General features: G+C 40.6%; 1 protein-coding gene across 12 annotated transcripts in view; it reads left to right on the plus strand.

The window, feature by feature from the left end:
• The window catches only part of ppfibp2b (PPFIA binding protein 2b), a 276,871-nt gene that overhangs the window by 188,218 nt on the left and 65,491 nt on the right, over positions 1–23,162 (plus strand). For 7 of the 12 annotated variants that reach the window (XM_060928294.1, XM_060928299.1, XM_060928300.1 and 4 more), the window contains 2 exons: positions 10,880–11,101; positions 18,849–18,944. In XM_060928294.1, coding sequence (XP_060784277.1) covers positions 10,880–11,101; positions 18,849–18,944 — 318 coding nt within the window. The remainder of the gene's footprint in view (positions 1–10,879; positions 11,102–18,848; positions 18,945–23,162) is intronic. The other 5 variants (XM_060928297.1, XM_060928301.1, XM_060928304.1 and 2 more) reach the window with 3 other exon arrangements.

A 23,162-nucleotide genomic window follows, 5' to 3' on the forward strand; every position in this document is an offset into this window, starting at 1 on the left:
TCCAATTTCGTCTCATCTGACCAAAGCACAGACTTCCAAACTCATCTTTCTTCTTCAAGTACTCACGGGCAAACTTTAGTCGGGCTTTGATGTGACGATGTTTTAGTAAGGGGGTTCTTCTGGGACGATAGCCCCGAAGCCCATTCCGATGAAGAGCCCTCACAACAGTGTGCCTTGACACACAAACTCCAGAAGAGGCCAGGTCAGCAACAATTTCCTTTGCAGATGTACGGGGCTCTTTATGGACATCTCTGACAATTTTTCTTTCCAGAGTTCTTGAGATCTTACACTTGCGTCCATGACCAGGTTTGTTCTTGACCGAATTTGTCTCCTTGTACTTGGCAATGATGCACCGAACTGCAGTTCTGGAGACTGTAAACCTCTTCGAAATGGCAGTGTAGCCTTGGCCCTTGTCATGAGCCTCCACAATCTTTTGTCGGAGTTCAAGACTTATTTCTTTAGTCTTCGGCATTGTGACAAATAGTAATCCTCCTCATTCATTCAAATGCCCTGTTCCTTGGAGTCCTTTTAAACTGTTGAATGGAGCCAATTGACTACAGGTGTTGCTAGGAAGCCAATTGATTGCACAGGTGTTGTTTAAAAGCTGATTGGTTAATTAACTGTGTTTTAAAAGCAAGAATCCACATGGGGGCTAATATTTTTGACCAACTCATTTTTACCATATTTCATATAAAGACAGCCTAAAACTAATTTCATATTCCAAAATGCACCACAAACATCTGAATAGTACTGGTGATTGTTTGTGTATATCAATTTTTAGCAATGCTTTAAACATTTGGAGGATATTTGGGAAAATGTTCCAAAATTTAAGGGGGGCTAATAATTTTGAGTTCAACTGTATGTATACGGATTCAGGATTTTTTTGTCCTTTCTCAATGTTACTCAAAAAGTAGTGAACAGATTTGGATAAAATTTGGTGGAAAGTTGGTACATGGGCCAAGAAACAATTGACTAGATTTTGATCCAATTCTGTATATGTATACAGATCCAAGATCCAGATATGTATGCGGATTCAGGATTTTTTTTTGTCTTTTCTCAACGTTACTCAAAAAGTAGTGAATGGATTTGGATGAAATTTGGTGGAAAGGTGAGCCATGGGCCAAGGAACGATTCCTTAGATTTTGATCCAAATCCATACATGTATATGGATCCAAAATCCAGATATGTATGCGGATTCAGGATTTTTTTTTTTTTTTTTTGCGCCTTTTCTCAACATTACTCAAAAAGTACTAAACGGATTTGGATGAAATTTGGTAGACAGCTTTAATTTTATCCTAAGTTCAAGTGATTTGGTTTTGATGGTGATATTGTGTGGCTTGGTGGAGATCTGAACTCGACCAAGTATCCTTCTAGTTGATAATGCCTTCTTAGACACGTGTGATGATTTACCGTGCATTTTTCTTTTTTCATTTATTTATCTTTGTAGCCACATTACTGTGACTCTGAATTTAAACATGGAAAATAAACAGTTTCCTGTCTATAGATGCACATGACCACACATTTTCACAGATCTTGCCCAAAGGCTGATGTGGAATGATAAAACTGGGCTGGGTATAGACACAAAACTACAGATAAGATCGTATTTCTGTGCTAAAACACAAAGAGGAATTGATGCAACGGAGAAACACTAAAGCCTCAAACACACCATACTGCAAGATCCAGAGGTGGAAACTAATTACGTAATTGTTCTTCGTTATGATACTTAAGTAACACTTGTGCAATTTGTGCTTTGACCCGAGCATACTTTTGAAATTAATACTTTGTGCTCTTAAGTATATTCGAAAAATCCATGTTTTTGCTTCTTGCATTTTCACATTTTTAACTTAGACCTTCTAAATACTTTTTTTTTTTGCCTGGCTACCACTCCATATGCTTCAAACATCCAACCAGACCTAATCATTATTGTGCACATTAGTGTTACATACTCTTTATAAGTTAATTTTGAAAAATTCATTACGTCTGGTGATTGAATTGAATTCAATTTTATACAAATAAATCATAAGGACAGGTGAGGCTGCCAACATACTTTACGTAGCTCCTAAATTTTAAACAGAACTTTTGTAAATTTTCACATTCAGTACTGTGCAAAAGTCTGAAGCACCCTATTTTTTTTCCCACACAAACTTTGTAATAGATTTGTATTTTATGACTTCTGCATTATCGAGTCAGTAGAAAAATATTTTAGAGTTCCAAACGTTCATTTTCCAACACAATATTAAATGTTACAGGGAAAAAAAAAAATGTTTGTATCTGAGCAGAATATTTAAATAATATTGGCTGGCTTTTTTCGTGGTAAATCAGATATATTCCTTTCAGCTAGCATGATATTGAACGAGTCGAAGACGAGTAGCTGAATGGAATATATCTGATATACCACGAAAAAAGCCAGCCAATAATATTATCATTATACATACACATTCCTTTCTCTCAAAATCTTCCATATTTAACAAAGCAAACTTGGCGGCCATGTTTGTTTACAAATTGTCCCAGTCGCTCGCTAGCACAGAAGTTTTACGTCTCCGACGTATGACGTAACGTTGTCTTGACAACCATGCGATATCGTAAACCATATTCAACGCTCATTCTCCATTGGGTAGAGTAGCGTACACTACCGTTCAAAAGTTTGGGGTCACCCAGACAATTTTGTGTTTTCCATGAAAAGTCACACTTTTATTTACCACCATAAGTTGTAAAATGAATAGAAAATATAGTCAAGACATTTTTCTGGCCATTTTGAGCATTTAATCAACCCCACAAATGTGATGCTCCAGAAACTCAATCTGCTCAAAGGAAGGTCAGTTTTATAGCTTCTCTAAAGAGCTCAACTGTTTTCAGCTGTGCTAACATGATTGTACAAGGGTTTTCTAATCATCCATTAGCCTTCTGAGGCAATGAGCAAACACATTGTACCATTAGAACACTGGAGTGAGAGTTGCTGGAAATGGGCCTCTATACACCTATGGAGATATTGCACCAAAAACCAGACATTTGCAGCTAGAATAGTCATTTACCACATTAGCAATGTATAGAGTGGATTTCTGATTAGTTTAAAGTGATCTTCATTGAAAAGAACAGTGCTTTTCTTTCAAAAATAAGCACATTTCAAAGTGACCCCAAACTTTTGAACGGTAGTGTAATACATGTACGTAGAATAAGCGATATGCTAACAATATTGCATGCTATCAAACCAAATGAATGAAACCCGCGAGAAGGGAATGAAGGCTGCTGGGTTTTGGTGCAAAATGAAGAAGCGAGTGTGACAGTCAAAGTGTCCAGAAGAACTGGGGCTGGTTCTGGAAGATGCTCAGTAAAACCTACAGCTCATTTCCGCATAAAACTGCACTCATGAGATGATTTTTTTTTTTTTTAAACGCAAAGGGTCGTCTCACACCAAATATTGACTTTTTTTCATTTATTACGGCTTCCTGTTTCCTTTTAATGTTTTAATGTTGAAACATTTCATTTCATATTTTAAGCCATTTTTGTTCGACAGCATTTCTTTACATGTGCTTAAGACTTTTGCACCGTACTGTACATCGAGTCGTGAAAATAGTTACAAAATCAGAAGTGAGATGTTTTTTAAAAAAAAAAAAAAAAACACAACACCTCTCCTGAATTTAAATTATCTGTAAAAATACTTAACTGACTAGCTACTTCGACTTAGCAAGATTTTAACAATACTCCAAAACTAAGGCCCACTTTACACGGGGACGGTCTGAAACAAAAACGCAAAAGTCCGTTTTCGTTCTCACTTTTTTCCGCGTCTACACGACCGTTTTCAAGGAGGAAATCTGCGTCTATACGGTGACGCATAAATGTGTGGAATTCAATTGGATGTGCATGCCAGGTGGCTAGGTGGTGCTGTGAAAGACCTCCGCTATGTCTGCACGCATGCGCAACGTTTTCCGTCTTGTCTGATCTGCACATCTGCGCCGCGAAAACTTTGACTACTCTGGCTATGGTAAGTAAGAAAGTAAGTAAAAAAGTAAGAGCATAGCTACTATACCCGCCTCTGTTCATTAACGGTATATGTGCAGATTCGGTATAGATGTTCGAAGGACTCCTGGACGTTTATTAAAGCTGCCAGAGCAGCTTGAAGGTCCGTTGGATCAATGTAATCAGACATGCTCTTACTTTTTTTACTTACTTTCTTACTTCCCGGGCTGGCATGTACAGTATATGACATATGTATGACGTAAACGCGTACCCGACGTGAGCAGATCCGAGCAGAGTTTCGCGTATTGGGTAGTTTAGACGGATATGCAACGGGGGCTGTTTTTAACTTATCCACTTTGGAAGGCGTTTTCAATTTTTTCCTTTTTTCAGCCTCGGAAACGCCGTCCCCGTGTAGACGAAAGGCACTTCCGATCACCGGCGCGGGAACGGGGGGTGCGGCAGCACCCCCTGGTGGTGGACCCTCAAAACTGACATGAACATAAAACTTACGTGAAAATATATTTGTTTATTTATTTGTTTTCATTTGGCTCTGCTGATTTTATATGTCATGTTTTAGATGTAGGATGATGAGGGCTACATTTTAGTTATTTAAAAAAGGATTTAATTTAAACTTATAACTTAATATGTAGCCTAGTGGACCATCAGAATTTTTTTTGTCGTGACGTTGACGTTCAGCTTTTCAGCGCGCGAAATTACAACAGGAAGCGAGTACGAGTCGACCGTCTGTAGAGAAATACAATGTTAGCACATTTCCAGCTTGGTATCTGCGTTGGGTGTGTTAAACCGTGTGGATTTAAGTGGAATAATTGCGAGAAGTCATATGATCAAGACAGCGTTTTAAGGTAAGGCCATTTGGTTATTAATTTTGCCCGCTGTGTCGTGTTCACTTGAGCCTATTTGGTATGCCTTGAACAAGTGCAGGTGTTGCTAGCATCGTGCTTTGAAGTTGACTCAGATGTAACTACAGTCTTAAAAAATGTTCGTTTAAAACGGTGTGTCCATGCTCATCATGTTTTACTTTTACTTTTCTTAATGGAGATTGTGAAATACCGCTGCATCACTTTTATGAGTGATTTTTGCAATAGAACACTAAGTTAGTGTCACTAACCCATAGTAGTAGGATGAGTGGGTTCATAGATTTCGGTCTGTTGATTGAGAGAACCATGGTGTTTGTGTTGTTCCAGCGAGAGTGTTGTTCTGTTTCATGTGTGTGTGTGTGTGTGTGTGTGTGTGTGCGCGTGCGTGCGACTAACTACTGTATTTGAAATGCACACTCGCTTGACTGGATCTGGGTATGTAAGGCTGTAATCGGGTGGAATCCGCGTCTCCTTCAGTTTATCTAGAGCAGATGTAAAACCTGCGACTGTTAAACCACAGCTGTGCGCTTCTGCTTCTAAAATAACCTGTCCTTCGTAATCGTGTTAACTGAGAATTGTCATTGACAGACAGGCTTCAGATTCTTCCGTCATCACTCAAAAAAAAAAACGTCGTTTTTACGGATTAGGCCTATAAGTAGTAGGCAGTTTAACTGCAGTAGGCAGTTTTATTGCAGTTGCAAGCTTAAAAGGATTTCGGACACCTGATTGGTTAAAATGCAGGAAATTGCATCTAAGAAATACAAAATTTTCTGGGGGAGGACCCCCAGACCCCCCTTCAAAAAAATGTCCCAGGTCACGTCACAGCACCCCCTGCCGACAATGTCTTCCTGCGCCGCTGCTTCCGATAAAATATTTAGTCGTTTTTACCCGACAGCGTCCTCGTGTAAACGGGCCCTAAACTTCCTTTATTATGGAGAGAAATAATAAACAGGAATAATTTTGCCGATGTCTTGAATCACACTCGCTTAATTCATTCTACAAACCTGATTAAAAGCTAAATCATGTCAAAATTTAAAGCATTTATAAAGCCAGAAATGAAATATCCACAATTTCCGATTTCTACTTTTGATTAGTGAAGATAGTTTAGTTTTGTAGCCAACCTAAAAGTCTACAAGTAACTGAAACATGCCTTGGCTTTTTGAAATAATTACTACGGTATTACTTTCTCGTCTATCCGATGCAGTGTTGGCGTCGGGGTAAGCGAGGCCTCCTTGCATCTGTTGCATCAACAAACACTTTCTCTGCATGTGACAGCTGCAGACGCTCGCTTCAGCACCACAGAATGACAGAAATCCTCCTGGAACATGCCACAGACACACAGCTTCCCCGCAGACTGCTGAGTGCGGCGGCTAAATATAGCCATGGAACGTGGGCCTTATCATCGGCGTTAACTTCAACTGGTCATATCGTATAAAACTTCCTCCATTTGGGACTTGATACACACTTGTCGCTGATCCTGTCCATGAATAATTCTGACTGTGAAACGCTAAGTGGGAAAACCGAACAAAACTTTAGCATCGTATGCACTAAGCTCAGTCCATTTAGCCTGGAAGTGTAGCTGATGTAATGTGAACGCAAGCTTGTTAACCTCACATCAGTCCACTTAATCTCCATCATGACATTTACACTCATGGCATTTTCACGTTACAGGTTAAAGGCTGAAATGGTTAGAAAAGGTTACTTTTCTCTGATTGACAGCTCTGAGGGAGTGAAGTGAACCAGATCGGATTTGTGGCTAACGAAACGTACATATATTTGTTCAAGATAACGGATATGAAATAAACAAGGACAGGACATGAAACTCAAGGAAATAATTCAACAGTCGGGTGGTGTGATGGAAAGTGAAGTGACCGTTACCAACCCAAAGCTTATCTTCTTACAGCATCATATATTTAAAGCTAGACGGCCTTTCGATTTCATAAAATCTGTGAAATTTAGTTCCGTCTGAAATGTGGTCATTGTGATGTATGTTTACTTCTGTAATATCTCACAAAATATCAGGCCGTTCTGTTCTGTGGCTGGGAAGTTATTTAATTTGAGGGGATTCCCGAGCAAATAATGTGCATGAAATCGCTCACTTCGCGCGTGTGCGTATGCGCAGGTTTACCTTTGAGCGTGCACTGACAGTTCCATCATTCTGTCGCTAAACGAACAGCTGATCACACGAGGTGCTCGCTGAACGCCGATATTTATTAGTTTGGTCCTGCGTTTCCTTTCCTTCGTATATAACATAACGTCTTTTCTTCTCGCTTTCTTTCTGTTACTGTAGTCGGTCTTTCACGTTTCATTTGCACACTCACGTCCTCCATTTTTCTCTCCCGTTTCAAATTTGTATCCCACAATGCCTTGCACGAACAGGGAAAGCCCACCACGTGATGCATGATGTAGTATCTTGAATTGGGTCATGGTGAAGCAGGAAAAAATAGCGGAGAATTCAGGGCCATGTGGCCTTAAACTCATTAATTGTTCTATTTAAAAAGAAAAAAAAAACAAAATTTGAAGTCTGTGATTCAAATTCAGTAGCTTTCGGTCCACTAAACAAAAATAATTGGGTGTCGGGGAAAATTCTTTTTATGACCTACACTGAAAATCTGAAAGGCAGTCTAGCTTTAACAGTTATTCCACTCAATCTCGTCGTACATGAGCTGATAGCCGACGAGGCCCGTAGCACTGAGTTAGCTATGATCCATGTACGACGAGATTGAGTGGAATAACTGTTTTATTCTATCCACATTCACTGGATTTTGAGAAACAGATAATTTATTTTTTGCAAATTCGATAAAGAAAAACTTTATACAAAACGTCCGACAAAATAATTTCCGCTTAGAATGTCAATAGCAATTTGTGAAAAATTTGATAATTCTTGGGAAAAAAAAGGAGATACGTTCTTACCATCAAATACTTTTATTCCGTATGTTGTTGCTTTTTTTGTATTTTTGGGGGTTTTGTTTTTGAGTAGAGTTTTTATTTCGTCCTCGGTTGGTTCAGCAACACGCTCCACCATTTTGTTTTTCTCTACTCACGGTATATGAGCTGATATCCTAGTAGTAGAGTAGCCAATCAGAGCACGCGATTGCTCATATCCAGTGAATGTGGCTAGAATAAATCATTTTATACCACAGCAGTTTGCAAATGATTACAATTTTGTATTGATTAATGAGCAATACAGCGTGCTTTATATCCATTTATACTTCTATGAAATGTTGGGGAAAGTCCGTGAGACATAACTCGTCGTTCCCTCACCATCCTCCGTTTCCTTCTCTCACTGATGGGAATTCGAAAAAATAAACACAGCTTGTCGTCGTCATGCCAACAAAAACCACAAACCATAAACTCCTCCATTCTGAAGACTTTCCTGGAGCGGAAAACCTACTGCCAGTTACAATGTGCTCATACTGGAGACTCCTTACAAGGAGCTTCAACATACCATCTACATCTGATTAGACATTTTTCTTTGTGAAATAACCCTTAAAATAATGCTTATTACTGTATTCGTCTTAGATTATACGGAGCATTTGCTGTCGTCCCTGCATACATTTTTACGATAATTATAACGTATTGCAATGAACAAGTGTTGAATATAACCTTTGGAGCTGGCATTATGTCAGAACTACTGTTCTAGGAGATAAAGCATGGGCTAATGGGTAGAGAAGCAGCTTTGGGACCAAAAGGTTGCCAGTTCGATTCTGTGGACCGGCAGGAATGGCTGATGTGCCCTCGAGCAAAGCACCTAACCTCCAACTGCTCCCCAGGCTGCTCTGGGTACGTTGTACGTTGCTCTCGATAAGAGCGTCTGCTAACTGCCATTAATGTAATTGGTCAGAAGGTTGACTTATCAGGTTCGAGATTTCAGCAGCCCTGGGGTTATAAATTTTCCAGCATACTGTATTTTGAACATGAACACTGATGGAACATGCTTTGACGTACATTACTGGACTGAATTAAATTGACTTTAGTCTTGGGTCACTGGTGTACATTGGGTTTGTTCTGGTCTGCCTTGATCCGATACCCTTCATATTGTCCGATGTCATCTCATCTCATCTCATTATCTCTAGCCGCTTTATCCTGTTCTACAGGGTCGCAGGCAAGCTGGAGCCTATCCCAGCTGACTACGGGCGAAAGGTGGGGTACACCCTGGACAAGTCGCCAGGTCATCACAGGGCTGACACATAGACACAGACAACCATTCACACTCACATTCACACCTACGCTCAATTTAGAGTCACCAGTTAACCTAACCTGCATGTCTTTGGACTGTGGGGGAAACCGGAGCACCCGGAGGAAACCCACGCGGACACGGGGAGAACATGCAAACTCCACACAGAAAGGCCCTCGCCAGCCACGGGGCTCGAACCCGGACCTTCTTGCTGTGAGCCGACAGCGCTAACCACTACACCACCGTGCCACCCATTGTCCGATGTATTTTTGGGTATTTTTATGTTGACATTAAGGCTGGACAATATGATGATATAATATCGATATTGTAGTAAATTATGTCAACTACAAACTCTGGAAGTAAATTTGTACTGTTTTCAATCTTTAAGTTTCCAAACAAACATGTTTACAGATGTTCCTGTTAATTTATTCTTGTTCACATAAAAAAAAAAGTGTTGTCAAACTAATTATTTCAAACCTTTTTTTTTTTTTTTTTTTACCAACACCAATGAGGTTATGCTTTGTCTTGACTTTAAACAGGATTGTGCAAAACCTACTGATCCGATTTCAAAGAAACTTGGTGGAAGGGTGTAGAATGGGCCAAGGAAGAACCTGTCAAGTTTTAGAGCGGATCCAAGTTATGGGGCGGAGCCAATAATTTAGTTTCGCTTTCATGAATGTTGCATTTGGCCTTGGCGGAGGTCTGCGCTCTCCAAGTGCCCCTCTGTTTTTTTTTTTTTTTTTGGATAAGGCGCCATACCATAAATCCGGGGACCCGGGTTCGATTCCGGCCCGAGGTCATTTCCCGATCCCTCCCCGTCTCTCTCTCCCGCTCATTTCCTGTCTCTACACTGTCCTATCCAATAATAAAGGTGAAAAAAGCCCAAAAAAATCTTTAAAAAAAAAAGTAACAGTACAAGAAGCTTATGGATTGAAAATAAACGTTGTGAAATACACTCACTGGCCACTTTACTAGGAGCACCCATTAGGACCACCTGCCGCTGTATGCAGTTCTCTAATCAGCCGATCCCTCGACAGCAGCACAATGCATCAAATCATGCGGATACAAAATCAAGAGCTTCAGTGAATGTTCACATCATTCAAACATCAGAATGGGAAAAAACACTGTGATCTCAAAGTGTGACTTTCTTCCACTGTGGCATGCGTGCTGGTTCGAGCCAGATCTGGTGGTTTGTGTATTTCAGAAGCTGCTCCTGATCTCCTGGGGTTTGTTTTCACGCCCAACAGTCTCTCGAGTTTACACAGAATGGTGCGAAAAAAAAAATTTGAGCGACAGTTCTGTGGGTGAAAAAAAACCCTTGTTGATAAGAGAGGTCAGAGGAAAATGCACAGATTGGTTCGAGGTTTTTTTTTTTTTTTTTACCACGAAGGCTACAGTAACTCATAGCAACTCTTTACATCCGTGAGGAGCAGCAAAGCATCTCAGCATGCAACAGAATCTTCGAATCAGACCTTGGAATCAAGAACAGGTTCCTATTAAAGTGGCCGGAGAGTGTATCACGATATGATAGTTCTGACGTCAGCCCGAGTTGACGTCTTGTAATGCTTGTTCTTTTTATATCTTTGAAAATCAGGCTTTCCCACAGACTTGTGTGTATTTTCATGTAAAATTAACAACAGCCCCAAATATTAGACACTATTTTATTAAGAAAGCCATTTTATTATACTTGGCCACTATGATATTTGTGGCTTTGTTCGTTTTTTGTGATGTCTTTTCATAACAGTCGTATTTTAGGCAAGAAAATAATCGGTATTCTGTTCTATTCCTAGCCCTCATCTTCCTTTTCCTTTGTTTCCTTCTCGACTTTGACATTTTCTTCCATTTGGCTTGTTTTTCTCCATATCAGTGTGTGGTTAATGTGATCAGTGAGCTCCAGGCGCAGATGCGCAAATTCCAGCAGGAGATCACCACACGCATCCAGAAGCAGCGGGCTCTCGAGGGCCACCCGGAGAGCACGGCTCGTGATGTCCACGATGCGCGTGATGCTCTCAATCACAGCCCAGATGCGGACCTGAGCTCATCAGATGCCGAGGACCGCAGACGCCACTGTAGTTCTGGAGGAGACAACGTAGGCGGGCTTTTTGTTGTGCCGTGAAGCTCACTGCACGTCCCTCCCTGTCGTCACAGACTCATTTCCATTTCCACTCTAACATTAACAATCCCTGCTCACAGCGTAAAGGCCACAGAGGGGGAATTCTTATGGTTACTGGTGTCCAATGTGTGCTCTCAGAGCAGAGGGATTTGGTTTAAGGAATCTGGTGTTCCTGCATGATTATATCTCTCACTAATCCAGGGGCGTTGAGAGTTTTGTTTCTCTGTAGATACAGTGTCTTGCAAAAGTATTCATCCCCCCCTTGGTGTTTGTCCTGTTTTGTCGCATTACAAGCTGGAATTAAAATGGATTTTTGGAGGGTTAGCACCATTTGAGTTACACAACATGCCTACCACTATAAAAGATGAAAATTGTTTTGTTTTGCTTTTTTGTTGTTGTTTTTTTTGTGACAAAAACAATAATTAAGATGAAAAAGCAGAAATCTGGAGTGTGCATAAGTATTTACCCCCTTTCGTCTGAAACCCCTAAATAAAAGCTGCTCCAGCCAATTCAGTTCATAAGTCACGTACTTAGTTGATTAAGATCCACCTGTGTGCAATCAAAGGGTCACATGATCTGTCACATGATGTATGTATAAATCAACCTGTTCTGGAAGGACCCTGACTCTGCAACACTACTAAGCAAACAACATGAAAACCAAGGAGCCTCCAAACAGGTCAGAGACAAAGGTATGGAGAAGTATAGATCAGGGTTGAGTTATAAAAAATATCCCAAACTCTGAATATCCCACGGAGCACCATTAAATCCATTATAGCAAAATGGAAAGAATATGGCACCCGTACAAACCTGACAAGAGAAGGCCGCCCACCAAAACTCACAGACCGGGCAAGGAGGGCATTAATCAGAGATGCAACAAAGACACCAAAGATAACACTGAAGGAGCTGCAAAGATCCACAGCGGAGATGGGAGTATCTGTCCATAGCACCACTTTAAGCCGTACACTCCACAGAGCGGGGCTTTATGGAAGAGTGGCCAGAAAAAAGTAATTACTTCAGAAAACACATTTGGAGTTTGTCCAACAGTATGTGGCAGACTCCCCAAACACATGGAAGAAGATTCTCTGGTCAGATGAGATTAAACTTGATCTTTTTGGCCATCATGGGAAACGCCATGTGTGGCACAAACCCAACACCCTGAGAACATCATTTCTACAGTGAAGCATAGTGGTGACACAATCATGCTGTGGGGATGTTTTTCATCTGCAGGGACAGGAAAGCTGGTCAGGATTGAAAGAAAGATGGATGGCACTAAATACAGGGCAATTCTGGAAGAAAACCTGTTTGAGTTGGCCAGAGGTTTGAGACTGGGACAAAGGTTCACGTTCCAGCAGGACAATGACCCTAAACATACTGCTAAAGCTACACTGGAGTGGTTTAAAGGGAAACATTTAAACGTCTTGGAATGGTCTAATCAAAGCCCAGACCTCAATCCAATTGAGAATCTGTGGCATGACTTGAAGATTGCTGTGCACCAACACAACCCATCTAACTTGAAGGAGTTGGAGCAGTTTTGCCTTGAGGAATGGGCAGAAATCCCAGTGGCTAGATGTGCTAAGGTAATAGAGACATACCCCAAGAGACTTGCAGCTGTAATTGCAGCAAAAGGTGGCTCTACAAAGTATTGACTTTGGTGCGTGAATACTTATGTACATTCCAGATTTCTGTTTTTTTTTTCATCTTAATTATTGCAGCTTTAAAGTTGTAGGCATGTTGGGTAAATCAAATGGTGCTAATCCCCCAACAGTCCATTTTAATTCCATCTTGTAATGCAACAAAACAGGACAAACACCAAGGGGGATGAATACTTTTGCAAGACACTGTATAGTGGGTTCTGTTGATGGTTAACACTTCTCCAATGCTGTACATCACTCTCAATAAAAGGGAAGATTCTTTTCTTGCTACTTTGGTGGTATCAATAGAGATAGCGAAACATCTTTTATACCTTTATCGAGCATCTGGACCTTAAGGATCCCTGTTATAGCTTAAATGTTAACTCTTGGTTCTCAGTTCCAGTCCCACTGCCCCAAAGTGTTTGATATGTTTTTTCTAACATTTTTGTTCCAACTGTTCATCTAACTATCAAGCTTTTTTACTTCAAGCTATGCAGGACAGCAGGTACATTTTAATAACCAGATGTTCCCACCTTCTTTAGGGATTTTCTGTCCCTTTTTACTGAGAGTGTGCATAAATTTGTATACTTTGAGTTGCCATGTTACTAGATGCACTCCTAACTACTGTACGTACAGTATATTGGCCGTTTAATCAAGTTCACACAAGGTTTCTACCTCAGGAACCTCAAAAACTTTAAATATCTACTCCTACCTGTTGGAAGAATCAAGGCTGGTTTGCCATTTGAACCATTTTATTTCCTCATCCAGAGTAGGAACTTATCCACAAACCAGGATCTAGTTTGGGTGGAGCTTGTCTTACTAAACATTAATGAATGGACAAGTTCAAGCTTGGTCATGGATAGATAAATGACTAACCCTGTAACATCTAACTGAGTGGGAGGATAATTTGTGAAAGCTTCCAGCAGCAAAACAAGCCCAAAGGCACAAAATGGAGCATTGTGTATGCAATTAATTAAAAAAAAAATTGTCAGTGTTCACACTGTATTTGTTAGGGTTTTGCTGGGATTCAAACCTGGTTCGCTGGTGTGGTAATCCAGCAAACCCCCACTAGGCCACCAGGCAGATGACTCAAGTGCAGAGGCATGAGGTGGAAGTAGAAAAGTATCAAAAAGTTTATTTACAATATGTACAATCCAAGGCAAAAAAACAAAAAGAATAATCCAAAGCTCAGAAGATAAACAGAAATAAAATATCCCAAGGTTCAAAGTCCAAAATCCAAATGAGAAAAGAAGAGGCAAAAACTCAAACGCACTGAAGAGCCAAAGGTCAAAACAAAGTCCAAAAGAAAGAAGCAAAAACCAAGAATGCAAAGACACAGGCAAGGTACATGGGCCAGAGGGAACTAGCACTAATAGCATAGGAAAAAGACTCCATGACAAGGGAACAAACAGAGGGGTATTTATACACACACTAATTAAGGAAAAGGGCGGGGCAGGAAACAGGCAAAGAAGACAAACACAAAAACACAGTGGCGGCCTCTAGAGGCCAAAACAAACATGACAAGATGGAAATAACAGCGGCCTCTAGAGGCCAAAACAGTCCCAGTCCTAACAGTATTGGTGAAAAGAAAACTAGTGAAGACCAACAACTTGGGTTTTATTCCTTGGAGTGTTTATGATGGAAGGTATTCAGAGTCGAGTGGATGCAATACAGAAATTGTGCACATTTGGTATACAGACTTCAGATGTAACTCGAGACGTGCTAGTAAGTGCAAGTCACACAATGGGTTTCACTGTGGGCTGAAAAACTCAAGCCCAATATTGTTGCGCCAGTGTCTCACGGTTTGATGTAACCACAATATGCCACGCTGAAATGTTTGGAACTGTAAATACACTGAAAAAATTATGGTACGTTATGTGATTTGAGGCTGATATTGCATTTAACAATTATTCACCTCAGGCTCAGTGAATATCAGTGATTAGTATAAATACGCAGGTGATTATAGGAAATAACGTGTGCTGATTATCGAGAAATAGTCTGAATCTCTCGACTAATCAACTCGAGCGACTCGGCAAAATGGCGGCCAATTACTTCGTCACTGTAAGTGAAGAAGAATCACAAATGATAAAAGAAAGTTCTGTTCCTCAAAGCACTAAAGATGTTACGAAGTTTGGTCTAAAACTATTCAACGGTAAGGTAGAACTGTGATTTATTTTATCGATTTCAAAACAAAAGTATTTTATGTACACTACCGTTCAAAAGTTTGGGGTCACCCAGACAATTTTGTGTTTTCCATGAAAAGTCACACTTTTATTTACCACCATAAGTTGTAAAATGAATAGAAAATATAGTCGAGACATTTTTCTGGCCATTTTGAGCATTTAATCGACCCCACAAATGTGATGCTCCAGAAACTCAATCTGCTCAAAGGAAGGTCAGTTTTATAGCTTGTCTAAAGAGCTCAACTGTTTTCAGCTGTGCTAACATGATTGTACAAGGGTTTTCTAATCATCCATTAGCCTTCTGAGGCAATGAGCAAACACATTGTACCATTAGAATACTGGAGTGAGAGTTGCTGGAAATGGGCCTCTATACACCTATGGAGATATTGCACCAAAAACCAGCTAGAATAGTCATTTACCACATTAGCAATGTATAGAGTGGATTTCTGATTAGTTTAAAGTGATCTTCATTGAAAAGAACAGTGCTTTTCTTTCAAAAATAAGGACATTTCAAAGTGACCCCAAACTTTTGAACGGTAGTGTAAGTCGGTGTACATAAATGATACTGTATGTCTACACCGTACCGTTATTACATTTGGATGACGCTTTTGAAGATTGAAAAATTATTTTTTATATGATTTTTTAAAATAATCACCTGTGTATTTATACTAAAACAATTATTCACCTCAGGCTCAGTGAATATCGGTAATTATTATCCATACAGGACACTTTTTCAATGGAATAAAAACATGTGTTCTATTCCCTTCTAGCAGGTTTCATTCATTTGGTTTGATAGCACGCAATATTGTTAGCATATCGCTTATCCTACGTATATTACGTCACTCCACCCAATGGAGAACGACCGTTGAATATGGTTTATGATATTGCATGGTTGTCAAGGCGACATGACGTCACATGTTGGAGATGTAAAACTTCCGCGCTAGCAAGTGACTGTGACAATTTGTAAACAAACATGGCCGCCAGGTTTGCTTCATTAAATACGGAAGATTTTGAGAGAATTTTGAAAGAGAAAGATGCGTCGAACACCCGAAAGGAATGTGTATGTAGAATAATAATAATAATAATAATAATGGCTTTTTCATGGTATGTCAGATATATTCCATTCAGCTAGCATGATATTGAATGAGTCAAAGATGAGTAGCTGAATGAAATATATCTGATATAGCACTCAACGCCAGCCAATATTACTTGAATAATAACCGAGCGAAGTTGAGATTATTATTCACCGATATTCACTGAGCCTGACGCAGATAATTGTTTTAGTACAATCATATTAAAAATAATTTATTTCAAACTTAAAAAGCGTTATGTAAATGTAATAAAGGCATGACACAAACTTGTCACTTATCTATGCCGAGTCATGTAAAATACTTTGTTTTGAAATCGATAAAATAAATCATAATCCCACCTTCCATTTGAATAGTTTTAGACCAAACTTCATAGCATCTTTAGCGCTTTTAGGAACAGCATTTTCTTTCATCATTTGTAATTCTTCCTCATTTACGGACTTTAGAGTCTTAGTCTTTTAGAGACTTAGTCTTAGTCATTTAGAGACTTAGTCTTAGTCATTTAGAGACGTATGGCCCTTTTCCACTACCCTTTTTCAGCTCGCTTCAGCTCACTTCAGCCCGACACGGCTCGCGTTTCGACTACCTCAGAACAGCACGACTCAGCTCGCTTCAGCCCTACTCAGCACCCAAAACTCGCACGGTTTTGGAGTGGGGCTGAAGCGAGTCAAACCGAGCCGAGTGGGGCTAGGGGCGTGAGGAAACACTCCCCTGTGCACTGATTGGTGAGGAGGAGTGTCCTCACACGCCCCGCGAGCACAGTGGGATCTGTAAACACCGTAAACCCGGAAGAAGAATAATTACGAATTACGAGAATTTCTGAAGCCTTATGCGCCTCGCCTCATCTATACGCTCTTGCCAGTATCTGCTGGCGTTGTCGGTGACAACAAGCCACAGCACCAAGACCAGCAACACTAACGACTGCATGTTTATTGTTTACTATCCGGGTCGTGAGACTACCGCTTAAAAGGTCACTGATGTCACTGTTTGGCCCGCCTAACGACATCACGTGACGTCCACCCACTTTCGCTAACTCCACCCAATGTGTCCACCCACTTCCAGCCAGCACGGTTCAGCGCGGTTGTAGTCGAAATGCAACCCCAACAGCCTCACTCAGCTCGACTCAGCCCAACTCAGCACGGCACGGCTCAGCCCAACTCAGCCGCGTTGGTAGTGGAAAAGCGGCATAAGTCTTAGTATATAAATGCATTAATGGCCAAACAGATTTGAACATAAACCTCTACGTGTCTTTTGTAACTCATGACCGGTCTAGGGCCCAAAATCCGAAATTAATTTTAAAACCTACTCACTGCAGAACTTCAACTTATCAGACCTCATTCTTCAATAGGATTGTTAAACCATGAAACTATGTATGTAAATATTTTTCCCCAGATAAATTCCGTAGCCTCCCTGTTTTCAAATCATCCCTGTTAGAGCTGTACTTTGAATTATTGACCTCCACCTATAATACGGACTTTTCATGTACTTGGTCTGTGTACCGTGACTGTGGTTGCCACAGATCAATTTAGTCTAATTTTAATTGTATGATTTTTCTCTTTTATACCTTCGGGGAAACGCCTTGCATGGGTCACCCGTTCGCGTTCTCCCCTTTGGGCTGACTTACTTTATTATGTTTCTTTATTTTTTTTATGTTTATTTCTTTTTTTATGTTTATTTTGTAACAGTCCAATAAAGTTGGTAAAATAAAAAAATAAAATAAAAAATACGGTGACGACGCGATTGGACGCCATTTTGCCGAGTCGCTCGAGGCGATTATCAAGAAATAGTCTGAATTTCTCGACCAATCAGCGTGCGCGATTTTCTATAAATCACATAAATATTACACTCCAGTATCAACTTAGGAATTAATACTATTGTCCCTTTAAAGTCTATAAAAGTTGGGTATTTTAAACACCAAGGATTTCAGGGACGAAAATATCTTAATGATCTAAATGACACTGTGTATCTAAAAACTCAACTCCAAATTTAAATCTACCCGACATAACGATTGGTTTGTGTTGAACTTCAGTGATTAACTCTGAATATAGTCCAAAGTTGCTCTACTATGTGTTGTTCCGACACACTTAATTAAGATAATGACCATTTGATCTGCATTAATTAACAAACAGTCACGATTCCTGCAGTGCTCTGGGAAGACAAACCAGGAACCAGGAACTCATCCAGGAAGTGTGTATTTCTGGTTCCACAAAAATAGGTTCTTGAACCTTAGAAAACGGCTCTATTGATAAAAATTACTGATTGTAGATTCACTCTCATACCCAGGTATCATTAGTGGTCCTTTGGTACTTTACATCGAAGAACAAAGTACGTAAAAGTTGGGCCGAAATACAAATCAGCTCCAGTCTGTAACTGTATAACTACAAAATGTAGCTACACATAATAAGTGCACCTAATAACCTGGCAACTCGTTATATCATAATAATACTTGTAGTGTCTTTATGGTGGAGGAGCCTGAGCCCTAACTCCAGATGTGGTCTACTGGCTGACTGATTCAATAAAACGTTTCGCCTTGTTTCAGGACTGCCATTAACAGCACGGTGTGTGACGTGGGCTCAGGTACACGGGGGCTCCCTGGAAATCTCCGTCCCACTCCGTATTGATGTTTTCATTTTATTGCCCTCGCCGAAAAAAAAAATGGGTGAAATGTTCTTTTAACTCTTAGGGTGGTGGCAGTACAAATCCGAATCATGACCCGAGACCTTTTAACATGGTTTAACATCATTATAGCATAGATCTTGATATCCCATGATTCTTGATTGAACATTTTTTGTTATTTGTGTGTGTGTTTGCGTCTTGTTAGCAGGCTCTTTTGCACGAGCTGCGCGTTTTGAAAGCCAAAGTGGATGATTTGGAGAACGAGAAATCGCAGTATGAGAGAAAGCTGAAAGCCACAAAGGTAATGTAAACGTTTTCTCTGTGTCGAAAAATTATTAAAGTCTTGAATGCGGGTGCTTTAGATGTTGAACTTCTTGACATGTTGACATCCGTCTGTCTTCTTTCACTGAGACTTGAAGTAAAGAGTGCACTGGTTTTTGTCACCTCGCTTTTACGCCTCTAAACGCGTTCTCTCTCATCATTATGTTTATCTCTGTACGCTCTCAGTCTCACTTTCTCTCTCTCTCTCTCTCTCTTCATCGAGCTTGCTGATTACTTTAATGGTCAAAGCAGAGTGCCTGAAGTGTTGTGTAAATGAGCTAGTATTAGCACTAGAGCTTAGCTAGTTTGTTAAATAGCATTTTAAAAGAAAATCACATTCACAGAATTTTCCCTTCAGCCCAAATATAGTCAGCCAGCTAAAAATGATCAGCAAGATAGCAGACAGTTAGGACTGTAAGGCGCTGGTCACACTACAGCTTGCGGTGGGTTTAATTTGTGAATACGTGGCGATGAAAACTTGGTAGCATCTCCACCAATTGTGCAATACATGGCGAATATTCTCCAAGTTTCGCGACTTTTTTTTTTTTTGGTGCATCTCCACCTCATGAGCAGCCAAAACGTCACGAAAAATTTCAATGCATGCATTAAAAAAAAAAAAAAACTTTGGTGCTGATGTTTGTTTGTTTGTTTGTTTGTTTGTTTGTTTGTTTGTTTTTGTCAACAAACTAAGCAGCGAATACTCACAGACAGGTTTGGGAATATTTCCCAAAGCTCAGGTCACCGTCGTTGAGCCTCTTGAGATGTATTTGTCTTAAATCCATGTCCCTGATGCTTGATCAACACAGTGGCTAGGCATAGCCTAACCTTCAGCAAGACTTAAAAGTGCATTTACATTCAGGGATCATTTATGCGCGCGCTTGGGACCCAGTCGTTATGGGAAACACCTGATGCTGATTTGAGTGCAATCAGCACGTGCATATAAGGACGCTGTTTTCAGAGAGATTTTGTGAAGTATGGTGTCAGGTATGCGGCGGTAGACGGATCTAAGTGCAGGAAGAGTGTTTATTAGCAGGCATGATATTTACAAAAACAAAACACAAACGAAACTGAAAGCAGAGTCATAAACATGGCTAGAAACAAACATGACAGTGATGATGGTAATACTTCACAAAGCCTCTGAAAAAAAGGGTCCTTATACTGTATGTACATGCTGATTGCACTCAAATCAGTATCAGGTGTTTCCCATAATGACTGGGTCCTGTTAGCGAGCATGGCCACATGAGTGCGCGAAGGTGTGACAGTCAAGCGTTCGCCTGCTGTGTGGCCACAACTTTTAGCTCGCCTGTATATCGTCACCAAAACGCCTCATTTTTATTGATAACCCATCGTGAGCTGTAGTGTGACCGTAGTTTAAAGTGCATATCACGGGTAAATTCAGGAGCAAGATTAATGTAATTCTCCTATTTTATATTAAACTTTGGTCAAATGTCTGGAACATTCTGCATTCTCTGCAATTTTTTTTACCTTGCGCAATACCAGAAAAATTCAGTTGAAATCAGCCCATTTGAGGCGAATTGGTCCGCCTCTGAAAAAACTCGGCATTTGAATTTCCCGGGAAACATTGATTTTCTTGACGTCGCGTATGTGTGGGACGCCTCCTTCTGAATCCTACGTCAGCGCTGGTTTGTTTATGAGAAAACGACCTGGTGGTTTTCTGCAAATTTCTTCAACGTTATCGCATAATTATTAAAATGGTTAACAGATGTATCGTAGGACGGTGTAGCGACACCAATCTTGATGGGATTAGTACTCATCGTTTCCCAAAAGACCAGACAATGAGAGAGAAATGGGAGCGCTTGGTCTACACAGGCTGTGCACTGAAACCATGCAAAGCTCGCGCAGCCTGCTGGCGCTTCCGCAGGTGACATCACGAATCTGGCTCCAGACTCCCTTGGGATTTTTCCAGGCGTGTTTTGTTCTTTTATTTTTTTCTGCTGTAGACAGATGGCCTTGTGCAAAATTACCCTTCTGGATGAGTGTGTAAAGGGACATTCTTTCATATAAAAAAAAATGAAATTGGTCCAGAATATGCACTTTAATGTATGCAAGTCTGACTGTCAGTAATTTGTGCACTAGCAAATATTCCAACAGGTATGACCCGAGTACTTGGAAAGTACTGCAGCAAATCCGATAAACATATGGAATTTTTTTAAACAATTCCAAGCACGAACTAGAAGGGCACTCAGAGAGCGCAGACCCTTGTGAAAGACTCTGATATTCAGATCTGCAGCCATGGCAAATATGTCTGGATATACAGCATTTCCAAAAGTATTCAAATTATGTGCCTGCATGATGCGTGTCAGAAACAGCAAGCACTTACGAAAGCAGTCGCAGGGGAGAGCGGGCGCATCGCAAACTGGTAGACAAAGCCAAATCAAGAGACAAACTCGGAGTCGGGGGAAAGCCAAGGGTCAAGCGACGCGCAGACAGACTATAGTAGACTAGATGAGAAATCGGAATCGAGAACTAACAAAATCAGAGTCACAGGAAGTCAGCACAATAAACAACGGCTTGCAGTAACATGCTGAGCAATACTTCACACTGAAGGGTTAGTGTTTGAGTCCTTAAGTACTCTAGTTAATGAGGTGCAGGTGCGGCGCTGATTAGAATTCTGGAGAGGGAAGGCCATGAGGTGTTTGGGAGTTGTAGTCTGCAGCAGCCATGTTTGGAGGCTGCCACGAACTCTGGTCGCTAGCACTATGTGTGACAATATGGAGTCGTATTTCTACATTGGTTATATTTTGTCACTATTCAGCCTTACCGCCGTCTACGTCTAGGATTTTAAGATGTATGGCACTGTTGAGCACAGAGTTCTTTGAAAGCCAAATTCCATATCTCATAATGTTAACAAAAGTGAAAGTAAATAATGATTGAAAAAATGTAACAGGCTCTTCCTTGACCCTTGGTACACCCTTCCACCAAGTTTCATGGAAATTGGCTCGGTAGGTTTTGTGCAATCCTACTTACAAACAGACAAGCAAACAAAGCGCACTGAAGATAACCTCCTTGGGTATTATAGTAAGCTACTTTGGAGGTAACCAGGCTTGTAGTACTCGAGTCCAGGACTTGGACTCGAGTCTGACTTGTGCCCTAATTTTAAGGACTCGTGACTCGACTTGGACTTGAGCACTGATGACTCGGACTTGGACTCAGACTCGTGCATTAACTGAATTAGGACTCGGAAATTGGAGACGAGGACTCAAATTTTTTCTTTATTTTTTGTAACATGCCATAATAATTTGGCCTAAGATATTTATAGCTACATTAATTTTGTACTAATTTCATGCAAGAGTGTCACACCTGCACGCATTGGCGTGTGCATCAAATAGAATCTCGGGCACTCTTCAGACAGTGCGCACACCAAGTGGACTCTCGCACACGCGCTGTAAACAACTTACACCTGCACAGGATTAAGGTGCAATCAGCGCGCCGATATAAAAACTGTGAAAACACACTTACTTTGCGAAGTATTGAGTTGCATTGCTGACACGTTACCTAGCCTTATTTCCTTCTTTGGGTTCCTGATCCCTGATCTCCTGTTTCTCGTCTTTGATTATGCCGAGTCTACGATAGCCTGTTTGTGTCTCACTCGACCTATTGCCTGTTTCACCGTTTTACGATTTTGCCTGCCGTTCTGGATTGTTTACCGTCTTCACTTGTATTAATAAACACACCTTCTGGACTTGCATCCGTCTCCCAACCATCTCTGACAGAATACTTCACACTCCCTGATAAAGAGACGCACATTCACCTGTTCATACGTCATGTTCAGGAACAAACTAATGTTAATGGCGTTGGAGTCTTGTTCTTAGACTCGACTTGGATCAATAGTGGGCTCGACTCAATTTTTATTTATTTTTCATGACTTGGTCTTGACTCGGACTTTAACACTGGGGACTTGGGACTGGACTCGAGGTTTAGTGACTCGACTACCGTACTGGAGGTAACCAGGGCATCGCCAGGAGCGGTTTATTTAATCACGTGTTTCTGTAATTTATTTCACTAAAGGCACCTCATTGGACTAGAGACGAGGTCAGTAAAGAAATAATAGGACAGATGAAAATAAAAGGACAGGAAATAATGCGAGTATTCTTCGCTTCAAATTTAAGACTGTTGTACACTACCGTTCAAAAGTTTGGGGCCACTTTGAAATGTCCTTATTTTTGAAAGAAAAGCA

The sequence above is a fragment of the Neoarius graeffei genome, chromosome 8, assembly GCF_027579695.1.
Source record: "Neoarius graeffei isolate fNeoGra1 chromosome 8, fNeoGra1.pri, whole genome shotgun sequence".
Classification (NCBI taxonomy): Eukaryota; Metazoa; Chordata; class Actinopteri; order Siluriformes; family Ariidae; genus Neoarius; species Neoarius graeffei.